This window comes from Octopus bimaculoides, chromosome 1 (genome assembly GCF_046866305.1).
Source record: "Octopus bimaculoides isolate indiv1 chromosome 1, ASM4686630v1, whole genome shotgun sequence".
Taxonomy (NCBI): Eukaryota; Metazoa; Mollusca; class Cephalopoda; order Octopoda; family Octopodidae; genus Octopus; species Octopus bimaculoides.
The window spans coordinates 174,962,970-174,984,853 of record NC_142928.1 but is presented as its reverse complement, the minus strand read 5'-3'; the positions used below and the strand labels follow the sequence as shown (position 1 = coordinate 174,984,853).

The 21,884-nt window shown below is 35.2% G+C and overlaps 1 protein-coding gene across 7 annotated transcripts in view; it reads left to right on the top strand.

Annotated features, from left to right (window-relative positions):
• The window catches only part of LOC106867662 (uncharacterized), a 91,940-nt gene that overhangs the window by 28,468 nt on the left and 41,588 nt on the right, over positions 1–21,884 (top strand). The window contains exon 2 of one of the 7 annotated variants that reach the window (XM_052972759.2): positions 16,299–16,406. The exons of 1 other annotated variant lie outside the window; for it this stretch is intronic. In XM_052972759.2, the coding sequence (XP_052828719.1) occupies positions 16,379–16,406 (28 nt within the window). In that variant the 5' untranslated portion in view covers positions 16,299–16,378. Of the gene's footprint in view, positions 1–356; positions 408–4,855; positions 5,427–16,140; positions 16,242–16,298; positions 18,672–21,884 lie in introns of those variants that run through there. 5 more of the 7 variants (XM_089364204.1, XM_052972762.2, XM_089364307.1 and 2 more) reach the window with 5 other exon arrangements.

Below are 21,884 nucleotides of genomic sequence, written 5' to 3'. Positions count from 1 at the left end.
TATGGAAGTATTGTTATTGTACACTGCATAGGCTTGGCACCCTGACAGGTAGTTTGCTGGAAGGTTTTGAATATTTTGTGTATAAGTGAACAAGTAGCAGGGAACGGAAGCAAAAGCGTTGCTGATATCAATGGTAGTTAGAATGGTACATGTGGAAAGTAGTTTTTTTCTGTTGTTGGAGCCATCATATATCCTCTGTTCGTAAGTCATGGTAGTTAAGTGTTATGATTTGACAAGGAATATGACTGATTTAGCAATAACAAGAAAAAACCTAAAATTTTTGAGGTATTTCTTTGATTACTTTACTTATGTTTTATTTAGCTGGCTTTTAGAATTGCTATGATTATTTTATCCAGTTTCCATATTCTGGGAATTTTGACTGTTGATACAAGTAGTCATAGATGTTGGTGAGTACAATGATTCCTTTAGATGTTAAATATTTTAGATGTAGTTTGTGATTTGGCATGATCTTGGGGCTTTTAAGTTTTTAAATATCCCAATTGCATTCCAAGTGCTTAGGAGGAAGAAAGTGGTCAAACCATGGCCTAGGTAGGAATGCATATTTTTCGTTTTAGGTTCCTATCTTTTTCGTGTAGATTTTTGTGACTAGTTTTTTCCAGAAATGTCAATTAAGATGTTTGCTACATATTAAAGTGTAGATACATTTTTGTGGTTGTTATTGTGACAAATAATAAAGTATGGTGTTGTTGTTGATGTTGCTAATTATTATATAGTGTTTTAATGTTTGTTTTGAGGTTTATGTTGGATAGATTTTCTTCTATGGGTTATTGTCTTTGTTTAATTATTTGATACTATGTTATATTTGTGTTATATGTCTTAACATGTGTTTGAAGTTGCCCTGGTTTTTCCTCAAGTTAGTTATTTCTGATGCACAATTGGCATTGTATTATATTTATGTTGTCTTGCGGATATGTTTTCTGGATATGATTTTAATTGTTTTTGTTACTCTGTGTACTACAGTATGTGTAAGTTGTTGTCATTGTTGTTATTCAGCCCAAGATCAATCCTGATTAAGCACACTTATGATCAAAGACAGTCCAGACTTGGCCATCTCATTCTTTTTCAAACTTCATATATTAAGAACAACATTATCTAATGTATATATCTATTTTTGTTAGATGTTAGGGATGTTATAGGCACAGGAGTGGCTGTGTGGTAAGTAGCTTGCTTACCAACCGCATTGTTCTGGGTTCAGTCCCACTGTGTAGCACCTTGGGTAAGTGTCTTCTGCTATAGCGTCAGGCCGACCAAAACCTTGTGAGTGGATTTGGTAGACGGAAACTGAAAGAAGCCTGTCATATATACACACACACACACACACACACACACACACACACAGATATATATATATGTATGTGTGTGTATGTGTTTGTGTGTCTGTGTTTGTCCCCCCAACATCGCTTGACAACCGATGCTGGTGTGTTTACGTCTCCGTAACTTAGCGGTTCGGCAAAAGAGACCAATAGAATAAGTACTAGGCTTACAAAGAATAAGTCCTGGGGTCGATTTGCTCGACTAAAGGCGGTGCTCCAGCATGGCTGCAGTCAAATGACTGAAACAAGTAAAAGAGTAAAAGAGAGTGATTTTAGGGAGATAGTTTATGATGGGTGTAGTGTGAGTGGAGCATGTGGTATTACTGTATTCCATTTAAATAGAATAAAAAAAGACAATAAAGATAAAATTAAAAGGATGGAAAGTAGCAATTGGTGATATGAATTAGCAAAACAGTTAGAATACATGTTTTGGAATGTCTAGTTTGTTTTTGTTTCATTTTTTTAATGTTATTTTACGTCTTTAGTGAAGAGTCGAACATGAAGGCTAAACATATTATGATTTCTCCTAGCTTCATAGTATTTTACAAAATTAAATATTTATATATTTGAAATAACCATTGCTGAGCTGTAAGGAGCAGAATTTGCTATTGGTCAGACCTATAGAAATACGACATAACTCTCTTATTTTCGAGTCAATAAAAACCTTATGACAGTCACCTAATCTACTAGAAACAATAGCCAAATATCCCTCAAATCACATACAGCTATCTTAAAAATGACAAAGTTATATCAGACAGTGTTGTTTAGAATATATACCTGGAAAATAAAAAAAAAAATGACAGGATAGTTACAACTGAAATATTTTGATCATAGACTGGTGTTAGTGCCATGTAAAAAGCACTGGTGCTGGTGATGGTGCCTTGTAAAAAGTACCTAGTACACTCTGTAGAGTGGTAAGTATTAAGAAGGACATCCAGCTGTAGAAATCAAGCCAAAACAGACTACAGAGCATGGTGTGAACCCTGATCTTGCCAGTTCTTGTCAAGCCATCCAACCCATGCCAGCATGGAAAACAGACATTAAATGTTATTAACAATGATGATGAAGACATGGCACCAGCACCAGTCAAGGCTAACATAAGGCAAAACAATAGTACTATTATTATTATTATTATTATTATTATTATTATTATAATGAATTATGATCTTTCAATCTATAATGCCAGGAAAACTGAAACAGTGATACAGAATGCTGAGCTAAATATCATCCTCATTTCAACAACCACTTTTCCATGCTTGCATAGGTCAGATGAGAGAGACTTTCTTGAGGTAGACTTTTCTATGGCCAGATGCTCTTCATATTTCCAGCTTTCACATGCTTCCAAGCAAGATAATATTTCTCCTAGTCTGGACATGCTTTCACAAAGCATTATAAAATAGCAAGACTGTTTGTATGAAGAATGACTCTGTTTAAAATCAGCTTACATATATCAAGACAGGGAATATACAATCTCTCTCTCTCTCTCTCTCTCTTTCACAATCACACACACACACATGCATGCGCACACACACACAACACACACACACACACACAAAAGAAGTGTCTGTCATTTCCAGTATGCCATAAAAACATGCCTGGTCATCGGGAATGCCACCTTATTTGGAAACAGGTGAAGATTGGCAACAGGAAGGACATCTGGCTGTAGAAAATCTGCTCAACAAATTTTGTCTGACCCATGCAAGCAGGGAAAGGGGACATTAGATAATTGTGATGATGATATAAATAGAAATGTGTGTGTGTGTAGTTTCCTGTATAACCATGTCTGGGCATTTTATTCAATAAACTGGGGGATTATTATCTTGTCTGGAAGCAGAAATGGATTGCTGCTGTCAAGAAGGGCATTTGACCATAGAAAACTTTGCCCATGTGTGTGTGTGTGTGTGTGTAATGCCTAAAATCTCCATACCAGTGTAGTGTGTGCATATTAAGCTTAATCCTTTAGCATTTAAACTGGTCGTATTTGGCCAAAACATTCTACCTGTTTTATCATTCAAACTGAATTGGTCAAGCCTTTTACAACTACCCTATAATGTCATCCTAAAAACAAAGCCACATCATCAAAATCTCAAAGCTATGAGATAATGCATGATTAATTCGAAATAATCTGATTAAATAGGCATATATTTGACAGAAGAATCTAAATGCTAAAGTGCTAGGGCTTAAAATATACTTAGGCAAAACAAAACAAAAAAAGAAAATTTAGCAAGAAAGGGAACAAGACTCTGCTGGTTTATGGTCATACTCGATATGCAAAAAAGGAGCAGATGCGAATTCCATATGGTATGCTTCGTGGGTGCTCAGGAAGAAAAGTGAAATAATAGGCAGGCTCACAAAAAAGAAAGACTTCATATGTGGTAAATGTACAACAGGAGTGGCTGTGTGGTAAGTAGCTTGCTTACCAACCACATGGTTCCGGGTTCATTCACACTGCGTGGCACCTTGGGCAAATGTCTTCCACTATAGCCTCGGGCCAACCAAAGCCTTGTGAGTGGATTTGGTAGACGGAAACTGAAAGAAGCTCGTCATATATATGTATATATATATGTATGTATGTGTGTGTATATGTTTGTGTGTCTGTGTTTGTCCCCCCCCCCAGCATCGCTTGACAACCGATGGTGGTGTGTTTACGTCCCTGTAACTTAGCGGTTCGGCAAAAGAGACCGATAGAATAAGTACTAGGCTTACAAAAAGAATAAGTTCTGGGGTCGATTTGCTTGACTAAAAGGCGGTGCTCCAGCATGGCCGCAGTCAAATGACTGAAACAAGTAAAAGAGTAAAGGTGTAAAAGAGTGAAAGCATTCAAGGAAATATATTCTTACAAATGGTCAGAAGGCTCCATAGAAATAGTTCATAGCTTCTCTTACCTTGATGACCTAAGTAGCAGTGAAGGTAGGTACTCTGAAAGCATAGCAGCCAATGTAAAAATCAGGTGGAAAATGTGTATGTAAAACGTGTACAACAGGCAATGTTGCATAGAATCAAAACGTGGATATTGAATGTAGAGGATCTGTGTAGGCTAAAAAAAAAATGAGGTGAGCATGCTCTGTTGGATGTGTAGTATTAGTGTGTATGAATGCTGGAATGAGTTGGGAATAAAACAGTATAAAAGACATTGTATATAGTGTGCAAGTAACTGCACTGGTATAAATCTGTGATGTACATGGAGGATGTCAGCTATAAAAAGAAGTGACAAATGATCCAAATGGAAGGAACTTGCTGAAAAGAAAAAAGTAGGAGGCAAGGAAGACATGGACAGAAATGGCAAAGACTCAAATCAGGACACTAAACCTGAAGGAGTCGTTGTCTGCCCATGACAAATAGTGGGAGGTTGTGGAGGAGAAGATATGCCCACCTCATAAAAACATGGAGAAATGAACATAAAAATTACACATGCACACACAAACATAAACAGACTATACATATTATTGCTTTATTTGTCTTTATTTTGTACATTTTTAATGTTTTATTTTTTTCAATAAATATTTCATATAATGCCAGCTGTTAGAAAGTTCATAAACAACAGCTGATCATTGTCAAAATACAAAGCCGTCATCTAACTGTTGTAGATATTCATTTATTTATCGTAGTTCACAAATGGATACAAAAATAGAATGTTAATATGTAATTGGATACGTTTATATTTTCACATATGAGACAAAGAAAACCAAGTGTATTTCTAGGCCATTTTATTTCTTGACTTCGAAAGAGTTAAGACACTGGTTTTTCTTGGACGAGTTGTTTTTTTTTCCCTCTCTCTCTCTTTTTTTTAATACTTAGTTGGGGTCAGTGTTAGCTCAAAAACTACAACAAACACAGAGTAGCAGCCATTGAAAGCAGGAAAAAAAAAACTGAATTTTTTCTTTCATTGAAGAACAAGTGAGCATTAGAATCTTAGTTTGTCTTTTCATGACTGGCTGATGTGGGAACCAGTGAGAATAAGAAAGCTGAAAATCAGCATGCTATTGCTTGTATCAATGCTACAGATATCCCACAACAAAAAATTGATTGTAAGGAGCTGAGTTAGGAAGAATAAAGGGACAAAATCATTTCATAAAAAATGTCAAAATTTATGTAAGTACCTTGATTTAATTTCAAAATCTTGCTGATGAGAAAAGTTGGGCACATTTTGTTATAATCACACACACACACACACACACACACACACACACACACACACACACACACACATGCATATGTTATACGTCCAAAAACTTCTTTAAATTTTGTCCCTTTGTTGCAAGTCATTTTATGTATTTGTATATATTTTTCTCCACTTGTCTTAATTTATGGTTCAATCAGAAAATTATTTTTTTTCCATAACAATTTATTCTTTGTCTTTTTCCCTGTTTTTGATTATTTTCTAAATGTGTGTGTGTGTGTGTGTGTGTGTGTGTGTGTGTGTGTGTGTGTGTGCATGTGTGCTCCTTTATGTCTCAGTTGTTTCCACATTACTAACACCCCCAAATTGGACATTGTTTGAAGGTGTTGAATTTGCTATGGTATTTGGTTGACTATTGATGAGGGTGAAGTGTGTTCATGTTCGCTTGTGTTATTTTTCCATCTATCTTCAGTTTTCTTGCCACTTTATTCATCACATATATATAACAGAAATGGATATGTTTATGTATATATGTATTTACATATATGTGTGTGTGTGTTTATATGTCCATGTGTGTGTGTGTGTGTGTGTGTGTGTGTGTGTGTGTGTGTGTGTGTGTGTGTGTTTGTGTGTATATGTATACAGTCAACAGGTGAGATCTAGAGAGAGGCTCAGTATAGAAAACACATAGTGCTCAAAAATTCAAACTTAAATTCTAAAGTCTTTATCAAGGACTAGGTCCACGAGTTAAAGAGTGGCTATTAGAGAAATCCAGGTGAGCTGATATGGAGACACTGATGCAGATAAACACAACTAGGCTATAGCAATCTTGAGAAATTAGTCTTCTAAACACCAGAAAGGAGAAAGCTGATTCGAAGGTTACAGATCCAAGCCATCACTGGAACTGTAAAAATCTGTAAAACTTTCCAGAAGTTTATCATTTAAATATATAAGAGCATGTCTAGATATGCAACACCTTTTCTTCAAAGGCTTCCTGAAGAAGCAGTCCTAGTAGTAGTATTTTCCTGGGTGACCTTCTTTTGAATGTTGTCTCGAAAGTTTTTGTGTACACTGTCTTAAAGATATCAATGTTTCTCAAAATTGGGTTGCACCTGAGCTTTGTAAAGTGTCAGCAATTTATTAGAGCTGAGAATTATATTCTGACCCTCGGATGCAATTGTAACAATATCATGTATGTAAGGCCATCATAAGAAATAATCAGAGAATATAAAATTTAATATTTGTAATGACTGTGAAGGCATTAGTTATATTTCTGCTCATATGCAAAGAATATCTTTTTGATATATGAATTGATTTTGTCTTAGTATTGTTGAATAAGATTTCATTGTCATGTTTTAATTAAAATATGTTTTCAGACATGTTTTGCTTAGAAATGCAATGCATGTTTGGCATGTGGTATCTAAGTTACTTATGTATCATACTATATGTGCAAAGTTAAAGAGACATAAAGCATGATATGAGCTATATAGGAATGTATGCAGTAAGAAATAATAGCAAGTAGGTCATTAATGTACAAATGATCTTTAAAGATTTTAAACATATATGCATCAACAGCCTTATCTATAAATAAATAAAGGTGTGTTCTTTTTACTAGACACAAACACAATAGACACAGATATGTTATTCTTTAAACCTCAGTCTATCATCATCATCATCATCATCATCGTTTAACGTCCGCTTTCCATGCTAGCATGGGTTGGACGATTTGACTGAGGACTGGTGAAGCCGGATGGCAGCACCAGGCTCCAATCTAAATTTGGCAGAGTTTCTACAGTTGGATGCCCTTCCTAACGCCAACCACTCAGAGAGTGTATCTAACTTGAAAATATATATACCACACTCCTTTTCCCAATAAAAAAAAAGTCAATGTCATAAAAGCATCCAATTATTTTTTTAAATGAATGCAATACATGCATTTACTCACCCAATTAATCTTTTCATGATCTTAAGTGTCAATAACATATATCCTGTCTCCAATGCTGTTTGTGTTCATATCAAATACACTGAGTTCTCGATGGTCCATTTCATTTCGTTGTAAATATGCACCATAAACAAGGACAGTTCACTGATTTATACATTCAGGAAGCTATGCAATGTATGAGAATTTTTTTTAACCAGCCTCACAGATCCCGAATTTTGTTTGAACAGAATTTGTGATTGAGACACAAATGTTATAACCAAAGCTGCACGATACCTTAAACACTAGAATAAGATCCATCACATTATATATTCATCATCACCACCACTATCATCATCATCGTCATTTTAAATGTACACTTTTCCATAATTGAATGGATCAATTTGTTGAGGCAAATTTTCTGCTGCCAGATGCTGTTCCTGTTGCCAACATTCACTTGTTTCCAAGCAAAGTAAATTATTTTCTCTAGTCCTTCAAACATGAACAGCACAATGGTTAGATGTGTTTTCTTTGTAGATTGCCAGAAAAGGACTCCAATTGTAGGATGGTTATGTTTATTTATAAATAGGATGCAATGTCAAGCTAAAGAAACAAACACACGTGTGCACACATGCACACACACACACACACTTTCTAAACTCTCTGACGAAGCCTAGAGGCACATCCAAGTACCTTAATTTTGTCTACCAAATACTACAGTTCATTGAAGGGATGGAAGTAACATGTGAAGTACTGTGACCTCTTGGCTGAAACAGCTGTAAGAAACTGTTCTACTTTCTATATTCTAATAATTACTGGTATTTTTATATACGTAAAACATGTATGTATATTATAATTGTTTAAAATAAATAAATAGACATAGTATAATGTCTAAAAGTTGATGAATACCCCCTCTTGATCCCCTCTATTTTCTTCTTGCCGTATAAATTAAGGGCAAAACAACTTTTTACCTTCGCCTATTTATTACATTCAGTAGTGTAATTGCCATGCAATAAACAACACTTGTGTATTAATAATTGGGTATTTTACCAGCAGTGTATTGGATAGATATTATCCCGTAGTTGGTTGGATTCACAACCTCTAACTCTCTTGGAATTATATAATGATTTTTATCAGGTAGTCAGCATGCTATAAGAATTTATAGGTAATTTATACATTAAATTAATAATAATATATATTGCTCCTTTAATATAATTATATACATATGTATATTATTATTAATTTTATATATATATATATATATAAACGATGATGATGATGATATATATGTGTCTATGCATTTATGTATATGTATGCATGTGTGCATGTATACGCAGGCACAGGTAAGGCTGTGTGTGATAAGAAATTTGTTTCCCAACCGCATGGTTTGGGGCTTAGCCCCAAAGTGGGGTACTTTAGACAAGTGTCTAAGGCTTCATGAGTAGATTTGGTAGATGGAAACCAGAGTTGTGGGGATTGTGGAGTCAACTCTTAACTACCATTCATATCTGGACCAGTAGTATCTGTCAGGGTCCCATCTATGGGTTAAATAGATTGCCCAGAGGTAGAGAAAGCTCCCATTATTTTTGACTATATTATAGGAAAGGCAGCTCATCTACGAGAAAGATATTCTGACATAAAACTTGCTGTCAAAATAGAACCAGTCATCTTACAATGCTTGTCACTAGAACCTATTATGGTGACTGAAAGAGTGGCAAAAGTGTTGTACAAGCTTTTGTCACTTAAGTTCAATGATAAACAGTTGTCTCACTATTCATTTCATTTCTCGGTTCACTGAATGTGAAATGGCTACCATCTGACAAGATGAAGCAATCATTATGTATATATATATATGTGTGTGTGTGTGTGTGTGTGTGTGTGTGTGTGTGTGTGTGTGTGTGTGTGTAATATTTATCCCCACTTGAACAGGTATGTTCTTTTAGATCAAAGTATATTGTGATAGTTACCATGAGAGAAACTCTCATATTGGTTTTTGGTGCTAACAGGAAGATAAATCCCTGACACCTCCGGCACTGAGTCCGCCAGATCACATAATTTCGACCTTCCTTGATCTTGTCAATAATGGATGCCTGACCACTAGAAATAGCAGTGATTCACCTCCCAGCCAGCAATATTTAGAATAACTGTGCCAGAACAGGCACTGGTATTACAATTAGCCAGTGAGCTTGTTAAAAGATATTTACTATCAACATAGTCAATATTTATCTACAGCCTGGGCTAGAATAAGAATAGCCTGGGCAAAGTTTAGAGAGCTCTTACCCCTGCTGGCGACAAAGGGACTCTCACTCAGAGTAAAAGGCAGACTGTATGACGCATGCGTACGAACAACCATGCTACATGGCAGTGAAACATGGGCTGTAACTGCTGAGGACATACGTAAGCTCGCAAGGAATGAAGCCAGTATGCTCCGTTGGATGTGTAATGTCAATGTGAATACCCGTCAGAGTGTAAGTATCTTGAGAGAAAAGCTGAACATTAGAAGCATCAGTTGTGGCGTGCAAGAGAGACGATTGCGCTGGTATGGACATGTGGTGAGAATGGAGGAGGATAGCTGCGTGAAACAGTGCCACACCCTAACAGTTGAGGGAACCCGTGGAAGAGGTAGGCCCAGGAAGACCTGGGCTGAGGTGGTGAGGCAAGACCTTCGTACATTGGGCCTCACCGAGGCGATGACTACTGACCGAGACCTTTGGAAATGTGCTGTGCGTGAGAAGACCCGGCAAGCCAAGTAAGATCGTTGCCAGTGCCCCTGGACTGGTTCTTGTGCGGGTGGCACATGAGATGCACCATTTTGAGCGTGGCCGTTGCCAGTACCGCCTGACTGGCTCCTGTAGGATTTTCGAGCGAGATCGTTGCCAGTGCCCCTGGACTGGCTTGTGCGGGTGGCACATAAAAGACACCATTTCGTGTGTGGTCGTTTTCGTTCGGGTGACACGTAAAAGCACCCACTACACTCTCTGAGTGGTTGGCGTTAGGAAGGGCATTCAGCTGTAGAAACTCTGCCAAATCAGACTGGAGCCTGGTGTTGCCATCCGGTTTCACCAGTCCTCAGTCAAATCGTCCAACCCATGCTAGCATGGAAAGCAGACGTTAAACGATGATGATGATGATGATGACATTCGAGTGGGAATAAATATGGCACCAAAAGCCAATATGAGAATTTCTCTTATGGTAACTGCTGTAGTTATAGCATGTTCTAGCAGAACATCTATGTTTAAGTGGGGATAAATATTACCTCTTGGTATTAATACTGTCTCTGTCACTAATAAATATCTTTTAACAAGCTCACTGGCTAATTGCAACACCAGCATCTGTTCTGGCACTGTTATTCTATATATCACTGGTGGGGAGGTATACTGCAGTATAATTTGTTTTAACAGAACATTCACGTTTAGGTGGGGATAAATATTCCCTCTCTGTATAAATACTGTCTCTGTTGCTAATTAATATATATGTATGTACATACATATATAGTATACATGTATTGGGTTGTCTGGAAAGTTTGTGCTGATTTTTAAAGGAAAGAAAAATTTCAATAAATACTTGCCATTACATTTTTAATCAACCAAATATAAACCATTTTGTTGCACAATGCGTCTCCATCTTTCCTTTAACTTGAAAATACCCTCTTCCCAGAATTGAGGTGGTTTCATGGCAAATAAGTCGAAAGATAAGCTACTATAAATTGGCACGAACTTTCCGGACAACCCAATATATATATATGTGTATGTATGCATCTGTATGCGTATGTGTGTGTGAATGTATATATATATATATACTGTTATACTTTAGGCATAACATTCTACCAATAAAATCACAGGTACTGGATGTAACTCATTTCTTTTTTATTGCTAATTGACTAATTAATCAATTAATTAGTCAATTGACTGGTTTGTGAAAATCATTCATTTCACCACAAAAGCTTTTCCATTGACTTCCTTGTCTACATTACCTAGTGCAGAGTTACAAGAGAGATTTTTGTGCATGTGTACTGGTTGGTATGCATCTGCATTTCTCTCCAAATAGAACAGTATCTGTCTCAACCCACAATTTAACATCAAGATTCTTGCATAAAAAACATTGCAAAAACAAAATGGAGGTGGGGGGGGGGTGCATATGTGTGTTTTACTCTATTGTGTGTTGGCAAAAGATGTAAATAAACATTAGCAAGAAAACTGATAAACTAGTGCTTTTGAACTAAAATGTGTCGTGCAGCAGGCTGACAGAATCATTAGCATGTCAGACAAATGCTTAGCAGCATTTCATCCGTTCATGCATTCTGAGTTCAAATTCCATCAAGGTTGACTTTGCCTTTCATCCTTTTGGGGTTGATAAAACAAGTACCAGTCAAGGACTAGAGGAGGAGGTTGTTGATGCAGTCGACTTACTCCTCCCTCAAAGTTATTGGTCTTGTGCCAAAATTTGAAACCAACATATTTATTTGACACAAATTGCACAGGCACTCCTTTGTCATTGTTAATTTGTATTCTAAATGCAGTGAACCAGTCACTGCTTCATTGTAAACCTGTAACTAATGACAACACTATTGTTCATGAAATGTGATATAAAAAAATTTTTTTTTTTTTAAAGAATTAAAAGCCAACTCAGTACTAATTAGGTCACTTAAGTGACAGAAACTATCAACTACATGGAATGGGGGCATCTACATTCATATCTAAAATACAGTGTATGTATATTATATGTTTTTTTTTGGGGGGGGGGGTTCTATTCACACCTTACCTTTTTTTTCACTTCTTACAGGGAATAACTTGTTTCGCTGTGTAAACACAGGTACTTTCAAGTGATTAAGATATTTTGCTATGGCCATCTTTGAATTTCTCTGCTTCATAACATCGTTTAATATTTCTTACAGAAATATTGCATTTCTCTCCAAATAGAACAGTATCTAAATGATGGAATTTTTTCTCAGAAAAATTAGTTCTGTCTCTTGATGCAGCAAAGTATTCCATTTAAGATACTATTGTTTTCACCACATTTTACCACTCTTTGATACAAAAAAAAACAGATTTATTGAGAAGGATTAACTGTTATTTTTTAGTGTGAAGTTAGTCCTAACTGAATTGACCTATGACCAAAGGCTTTCTAGCCATGGCCATCTTGTCTTTTCAAACAGTTTATCTCAGACTGCCTTATCCAATATCTTTTTCCTATTTGCTAAGATGGTTGGGTATGATTTAACAGACATTAGGTTGTTATTTCTAGCAAGCTAAGCAACCTAGTATAGCATTTTTCATTGACCTGGTGACATTAATATCTTTCCTACAAATGTTAGTATCAGAGAGAAAATTATCGAGAATTACTACAAGGTTACAGACTTTTTTATTAGCTATATCCTTAGCCTTTATATGTCCTCCAAGAGAGAGTGATGCTGTCAGCAGTTGGCTTAAATCACTGTAAATCAACCACTGCTAGAAAGGCACATGGAAAGAGAAAATTTCAAAGGGCCAATATTCTGAGAAGATAGAACTAAGCATGGAGGTTAGTGCAGAATCCAGGAAGACAGGCTGGTTGGCCTTTTTCATCGTTGGTTAAAAGTATTGCAGCAACAATAACTTAACCTTCACAAGTGCATGGGCTGTTTCCAGAAGTGAATACCTAGCCCCTGTACACTAACCACCTCTCCACTCATGGATAAGCCACAATAGAAAAACTAGTCTGTATATTTACAGCGTGCATTAATCACCTCTCCACTCATGGATAAGCCACAATAGAAAAACTAGTCTGTATATTTACAGTGTGCATGAAATCACTGAGGAAGCCATCTGCTTTTGGGTCCTTCCCTCTGAATTTTCTTTAGGGTTTTACTCCCTTAACCTTTTTATAAAAGCTTAGTTAATTACCCCACAAGGCAGCAGGGAGATGGGCATAACATGGGATAATGAGAGTAGGAGAGGTGAGTGAATTGAGTGTGACACAGGACCAGCCAACTCCAAAAAGCAGAAGCCATTGTAGTTATAGTAGAAAAAGGTAGAGAGGCGAGACAGTGTCTGTGGGTTGGAGGCTGGGGTATGTTTATAAGTGACTTCATATCAATCAGTTGAGTAACCTTTCTCTAGATATGATCTGGAATGTCTATAGCAGAATTACTGTCTCGGATGTGGGAGACACCATTGTGGGTCTCACATGAGCGTTGTAGGGAGTGAGTAGTTGATAAGGTGCTAAAGTATTTTCTAGTCCTGAAGAGAAAGGTCAGTCTTTGCTTAGCATGCCAAAAGTTTAACTCTACTTTCTGGCACCCACCCAAAGATAAACTAACAATACCATTTGCTTACTATCACGTTTGGTTGTAATTTAAATTATTACTTTTATCAACTTTTAAATAATTGATGAAGTCTATTACATCATAGTTATATGTCCAGTTTCAGCTGCAACTACCCAAAATCTGAAGTACCATATGGCAGCACAAATGTGTTGATTTTGTACAACTGTCTAGTCTATACACCAATAAGTTCTGGGGGGGGGGGATGAACACAACAGAAGTGGCAAGTTGGAATCAATATATTAGTATATTACATTTAATGTTCATATGCATTTAATTCTGGGTACAAGGAAGCATCCCAAAACATTGTTTGGGTCTAATGAAGTTATTGATACAGCTGCTGTTCTTTATATTCTTTATGCTTTATTTTTGTGGATTGTGTGTGTGTGTGGGTGGATGGGGTGGGTGGGTTTGTGGGGGGTAATGTTTTTGATGTAGCTTTGTTATTTTTGTTGTTTAGCTCAGTTCACCCTCACTGAACTAAACATTCCAACTATGACCATCCCATGTAAGTGCTGCATACAATGCATCTAGAACTATATTATCTAATGTGGGTTTTTCTTTTTTTTTTATTTTAATATGGTGAGGTGTTATTTGAAGGATATTTAGCAGTTTCTCTTTCAGGTTGGGCTACCACGTAACTATTTTGTCAATGTAGTTGTTATAGTTGTTCAGTTCCTTGTCAGCCCTGACTGAGCAGACATATGATCAAGGATGTCTAAGTTATGACCATCTCATTTTTTTTATATATCAGAGAGTACATTGTTCAATGTATCTTTCATAAGACAGTAGGGTGTGATCTGAGGAAAATTTGGTAGTTATTTCTAACTTGTTGAGTAACCATAGAGAAGCTTCCTTCTTATTTCATGCTGTTGTTAATGTTTCTGGAGAGCTGTTAATGTATTTGGGTTGTGCAAATGTAGCTGGAAGGTTTCAAATGTGTTTGGGTGTTGTAAATGTGCCTGGGTGTTTGGGGTGGTTGTAGCAGCAAGTACCGTAATGGTTGTAGTTTAAAGCAACAAAAGGATTTACATTTGAAATATTTTTGTTGTTGCTGTAAAGACCCAGTTCTGCTCTGATCAAGTCAACTTATGGCACACAGATAGTTGGATAAACAATGAGGTGCAGATCTTTCAAGTTATATCATGCCTTCACCTAACTGAAGTCCATGCTGCACATTCTACCATACTGTGATGACTCATGTGGAGTGTAGCATGACAGTCTACACTTGTTGATCTCTTTCCACTATCCCATCTATTTCTGTGCAGTGACCACAGTAGAAGCAAGCAAGGTTAACTAAGAGTTCAACAGCTGCTATTCCTCTGCAGTTTATAAGCCATTTCCTGCAGAGTCATGGCTTTATCATGGTTGTCGTTCTCTGACTGTGTTTACATGCAATGGAAAAATATTTCTGTGGCAAAATAAAAAATTAAAATATTTTAAAAAACGAAAAATTTTCTGACCATGCTTCAGTGATTATCCCATATTCATCTCTAGCATATTATATTCAATATTAATATACCCTGTATCGTTATCTTTTTTTTTTTTTATGGTAGGGTAATATTTGAGGAAAATTTGGCTGCAATTTCTTGCTAGTCAAACAACTACATAGAAGCTTCCTTATCGACACAGAATATTTTTCTTTCATTGTGTTAGTGGTATGTGTGCAATCTGCATTAAGGCACAATATCTGGTTTTGAGTTTGTAGTTTTCTGTAGCTTGTTGCAGAGAGATTGGGTGCAGGTAAAATTGGCATAATCTATGATGGGTCTAATGTATTGTTTGTGCTTTAGTGTTGCTATTCCTTTGTGTTCATTAAAAGTAATGCCTCTTTCTGGTTTTGGTGAGCTTGTACATCATTTCACCCCTTTTTTTATTATATCTTATATGTGCGATGTGAATGTTGTAGAAGAGTTGTAGTTAATTCCTAATATTTTGATTTTTGGGGAGTGCAATATGTTTATGTTACTGAGTGCGATGCTAAGTTAAATCCAATGTTTCCTTCTTACCAGTAAATACCAAAGAACATCAGATTTAACCAACCATGACACGTAAGGAAATCTATACAAAATAAGTTACATATTTATGCAGTAGTGATTATAAATAAATATCTTCTTTTAAATATGTCCTAAATATTGTATTAGATATCCTAAGCAGTCCTAAGTAGGATTGAATGGCTACTACAAAACTGTAATATTTACATGTATTTGGAAATAAAAATAGAATAGTCATTGTTATGGAAGGGTATGGAAGAGAAAGATGTTTGTAGGGTAGCATAATTATTGATAATATTGGGTGGGCAGTATTGATGGTGGCAGTGCTAGTGATGAAGGCAGTAGTGGTGGTGGAAGCTGTGATAGTGATGAGTATGCTCATGCTGATAATAGTGATGGTGATGATGTTGCAAGCATCAGCCGTGGTAGTAATGATAATGCTGGAGGTAGTGGTGGTAGCTGTGTTATTTATTATTTCTAGTGGAGATGTTTGTGATGATGAAGTTAAAGGAGTGGAGAGATGTTGGACAACGGGATGAGGATGTTACTGGGTATAAGAATAATAATTAGAATGGTGTCGTATATTTATTTCATTTATATTAAATGTTCTTACTCACTGTTTCTCATTCAGTTATGTCCTGTTAATGAAGTACAAATAACATATCCAGCTAAAGTATTATAAGAACAAATGTTAAGATCTGAGGCTTAAAAATGGACAGCTACTTTCTAAGCTTTTTCAGTAAGTAGTCATAAGTATTATAATATTAGTTGATTGAACATCTTTATAAATTACAAAAGAAAACCACTGTAACTTAATGACTAAATCAATCAATTTCTACATAAATACATTTCCTAACTCATTTTTTCTCCATCTATTCCAATGTGCTGTGTAGTCACATGATAATTTAATCACCCTTGCCCATTTCCTATTGAAACATCTTGTGACAACTCTCGGCTTTGTTGAATTTTCAGTGGTCCATATTGCAGAAAGTTTATTAGATTCTGTTATTGTTGTTGTTGTTGTTGTTGTTTAACCCCAAGTCGGCCCTGACTGAGATGATCTATGATAAAAAGCATTCCAGTCATGACCGCCCTGTCATTTTTACATTATATTTTTTTCAGGTAAAGTATACCCCCAGATTATATTATCCAATGTGTCCCTTTTTGTTAAGTCTTTAGGTGTGATTTGATGGAGATTGGCTGCTATTTTCAGCAGATCAAGCAACTGTATTACAGAGAGGCTGTCTTATTTGCTGGGACACAGTTTGTAATTTCTAGAAGTGTAAAAGCAACAGGCTGGAAATGTATTCCATTAAAAACACTGAAATCCTTAATTAGATAGATACAAAATGAGAAACTAATTTTCAGTTAATTTTTTATCCTTACTTATCTCAGTATATATATATGTATATATATTGTTATTTTCTTGTTTCTTGTTTATCTTATACTTTGAATATATTTTTTAAAATATTTATATGTTATATTTTTTCTATTCTTTTCAAATTTTTTAAAGCAATCTTTTAGGCATTTTTTCTATGCCTTGCTAATATTTTCTCATACTAAGAATGTAGCAGTTTACCCTCAGGTCAGCTCTGACCAGCAAACATATGGTCATAGCTATTCCAGCCTCAACTATCTCAGCTTTTATTCTGATATACTGTTTCTAAGATCATATTATATCCAATGTGTTCTGCTTTCTTTAAGAGAATAAGGTTGTGATTTTAGAGAGATTTAGCTGCTATTTTTAGCAGTTTAAGTGACCATGTAGGGGCCACTTTGTTGGATCGACCAAGAATGAGGTTAATTTGTAAAGTGATTGATATGAAATACTTTAGTAGCATCAATTTTCTCAACCCCCTAACTGTAAATAAGCATTAGTTTAAGCAAATTCATTATATTAAATCATAAGTAACTTTTAATTCAACTAGATTTCTCTAGAATGGTGAGATAAGTACTAATATACCTAAATAAGCAGGCGAGAAAGACGTAGTAATATTGACATCATTAGCCTTACAACAGCAAGTCTTAGTTGTAAATTTTACTGAATTATTCCCTCCTCCTCCTCCTCCTCCTCTTGCTCTCACTGTTGTATCTTATAGTAATTTTCTCTTCACTGCTTTACCACTGGCACTTATATTGATTGGTTGGTTGTTGCTTGTGCTAAAAATCAATAACTCTCCAGATTTGACAGTGGGTAGTCCGTGTTGTAGTATTCTAGTGATCTAGTATTACTTTCCAAAGTGTATTTTGTCATTTTTTTTTTTTTCTCTCTCATTTTATTTTTATTTATATTTTTATACCAATAATTGGGAAGAAAACATGACTGAAATTTTTAAAAGAGTTTTCTTGATGTTTGTTTAAAATCATAAATTTAAGTTTCTTACAAATCAATCCTTTTTTTTTTTTGTTTTTTGGAAACCCACCCCACCATTATTCTCTTTGTCTCTATTTCTTCTTACTACTCTGTCTTGATTTATTCTTTCTTTATTCCACTTCACCACACACTTCCTACTTCCTCACTCTTTCTCTCTCTTGGATTCTTTAAGGAGATTCATAAAACGGAAAAGCAACAGCTTGTAAACTAACATATCCAGCATATTGTACGTGGTATTCTTTGATGATTTGTAACAACAAATGCATGGTCCAGTACTGTTGATGGTAGTGAGTGAAGTAAAGCAAAATATTTTAGTAGTCTGTCCTTTTTTTTACTTGATAAGCCTGGTCCCTACCCCATCCCTAGATTGTAAATCCAAAAGACAAGAACATAATCATCGTTTAACATTTGTTTTCCATGCTGGCATGGGTTGGACGGAACATTGAAATTAAAACATTGACATTTTTATAACTCTACTTGGTGAGCCAAACCTCAAAATTTAGTTTAATTTGTTAGATTTTAACAAATTTTCTGCTAAAGTATCAGCAACAACAACAAAATGGATATTTCAGACATCTGTGTGTTTACCTTCACAAACTTTTAATCATTCTGCAAGTCTAATTGAATATCGTAATTATATTTAATATTTTTAAAACATTTGTTAAAACTTTGGTAATATTGAAATTTTGCTTCTTTTAAGTTGGTCATATGGCTTTACAAGTTTTTTTCTTTGTGTTTTTATTTGTCTATCAATTTTTGTTGTTACTGTGGTTCTTGGTTGTATGTATGTGTGTGTGTGTGTATATATATATATATATATATATATATATATATATATAGATATATATATAATCATACAAATATATGAGTGTGTGTGTATGTGTGTGTGCATGTGTGTGTGTGTGTGCGTGCGTGTGTGGTGTGTGCGTGCGTGTGTGGGGATACACTTTAGATTTCTTCTTTTTCTTTGTACCAGTTAGCAGAGTATTTAAAAAATTTGAATATTTATTATTTTAAATATTTCTTAAGGTCTTCTTTAAATTAATTTTGTTAAAGAGTTATTATTACTATTATTTATTTATTTATTTATTTATTAATATTACTTGTTACTAATAATGTTTCAATGTAATTATTGAAAGAAAAAAAATTATGACCACCAGACATCAAAATTTCCAAATGAGAATTTACAGCTTGAAAAATTAGATAAGAAGTTAAATATTTTTCATTTCTGATTATCTTTTACTTATTTCTGTCATTAGACTGCAACCATACTGGGGCACTGCATTGAAGAATTTTAGTTGAACAAATTAACCCCAGTACTTAATAATTTTTTGTAAAGCCTGGTACTTATTGTGTCAGACTCTTCTGCTAAACAGCTAAGTTATGGGGACATAAACACACCAACACCAGCTGTCAAGTAGTGGTGGGGGACAGACTCTCACACACTAGATCACTAGCCACTACACATTCTTTATTTTCTCTCCTTGTTTCTTTCTGTGTTCCTTTCTGTGGAAGAGCGTAGACTTGAAACATTAAAGACTTTTTCACTTCCCAAGTGTTAAACTAATACATGTTTGTTGTCTACACCACTTGTCTTCATCTTTTGTTTTTTTGTGAATTCTCCCTATATTTATATATATATATATATATATATATATATATATATACAACAAAATTCTTTCAGTTTCCATCTACCAAATCCACTCACAAGACTATAGTAGAGGACACTTGCCCAAGGTGCCACACAGTGGAACTGAAACTCAGAACCATGTGGTTGGGAAACAAACTTCTTACCACACTGCCATATCTGTGCCTATTGATTGCTTTTTTTTCTTTCTTTTTTGTGAAAAAAAATACCACATTTAGGAAAATATGAAATTTAAATCTACTTTTGCTCATATATGTCTCACACACAATGCTAGTTATACTTACAATATATTAGGTTGATGGGTATGTACTTTGGAACTGAGAACATTATAGAATAAGCAGTAAGTCCAGAATGAGAAGCAGTTCTACACCTCAGCAGAAGTTATTTTACCTCACTTGGGTTGCAAATGCATGAGAAAGGCATGAAATCATACTGCTGATCACCACTCCTATATAAATTCTTTGTTCATGGTCCAAGAAAGGAAAAAAATAATATGTTAGAAAATGGGTTTAGTAGATGTAGTAGTGTGCTAGACTACTCACTCTGCCATAACTTGTTTGGTATCTTGCTAATGATATCTCACACCAAGGTTGACTCTTCCATTAATTCCTCCAAGGACAATAAAATAAATATCTCTCCTACACAAATATATATTCAAGTTACTATTTCCCCTCTCCTCGAACAATTGGCCTCTTGCCAAATCAGAAGAAATCAATAAGTTTGGTATGGATGTGGCAACAGAGTATCAGACTATCTTTATTGTAATAACTCAATTGGTACCTCACTGTTCTGAGTTCAGATCACAATTTGGCCAATTTTGCTTTTCATCATTTTAAGATAGGTATGACCAGTAATATATAATATATTCATTTAAGGTGGCAAGCTGGCAGAATCGTTAATATGCCAGGTTAAATACTTAGCAGTATTTCATTCATCCTTACATTCTGAGTTCAAATTCTACTGAGGTTGATTTTGCATTTCGTACTTTCAGGGTCAATAAAATAAGTACCAGTTGAGCATGGTGTTGATATAATTGATTTACCCCAATCTTCAAACTTCCTGGCTTGTACCAAAATTTGAAACCAATATATAATATATTCATTCATTTGTTTTAATAGGCTAGAATGGGTTGGACAAGTATTTATTTAAAGTAGGGTGCTCTTCCGATTGTCAACCCTTGCCTGTTTTCAAGTGAGGGATTTTTTTTTATTCAAGACTTTAAAAGTTTGGAGCAAGCAGTCATAATACTAACAAGTAAAACCAAGGAGTATTTGCATTCATGCACATTTGCATGCACACTCACAAGCAGTTTCTGTCTACCATAGCTCAGCATGGGGCTATAATAAAAGATACTTGCCCAAGGTACTGCAGAGTAATACTGGACCATAAAGTGTGTGGATGTGAAGCAAACTAGTTAAACACACAACCATGTCATATATATAAAAACTGAACCATTAACGACTCAAGCATGATCTTGCAAAACATTGTGTTTTCAGCTTGGGAGATGGAGACAAACTTAGAAGTGAATTCTCTCCAATGGTGTAGCTTGTCTGGAGTTTGGATTTCAACAATCTAATGTCTGAAACTCACAGTCTATACTTCTTGAATTTCTTTAAATTATTGGCAGCATTTTCATTAATTATCATGAAGGTACTTTGAAAACCTTTGTAACAAAAAATTGATACTTTTGCAGGTAACTGTTTATAGTGCAAAACCTATATTTTCCCTCATTCCAAGGAGAATGGATGATTCTGAAAGAGCCTAAGCCATCACAAATCTGGCCATGCAACCTATCAACTTTCAGACATCTAAATCCATATTAACTAACTGAATCTTACTTATACTACTCCTCTTTTTTGCATCAAAACTCTCACCCTCTCCACTAGACTAAGAGCAACCATTCTTCTCAAAATGCTAGCAAAAAAAAAAAAATTGATAAAATAAAATGTGTATATGTGTTACTGTATTTCTTAAATCATTACCCTTCTCTCTACCAACAATATTCTGGTGTTACTTAGCTTATTCTATAATTGAATGTACACATATGTACACATATTCAATAGAGTTTGCAAGTTTGGGTATGCTCATATGGGAAGATGTGAGTACTGACATTTTGAGCAAAGCAGCCCTTCTTCAAAGAGAGAAATATAACTGTTTGGGATAAACCTGAGCAAATAAATCAAAGCTTATTTACT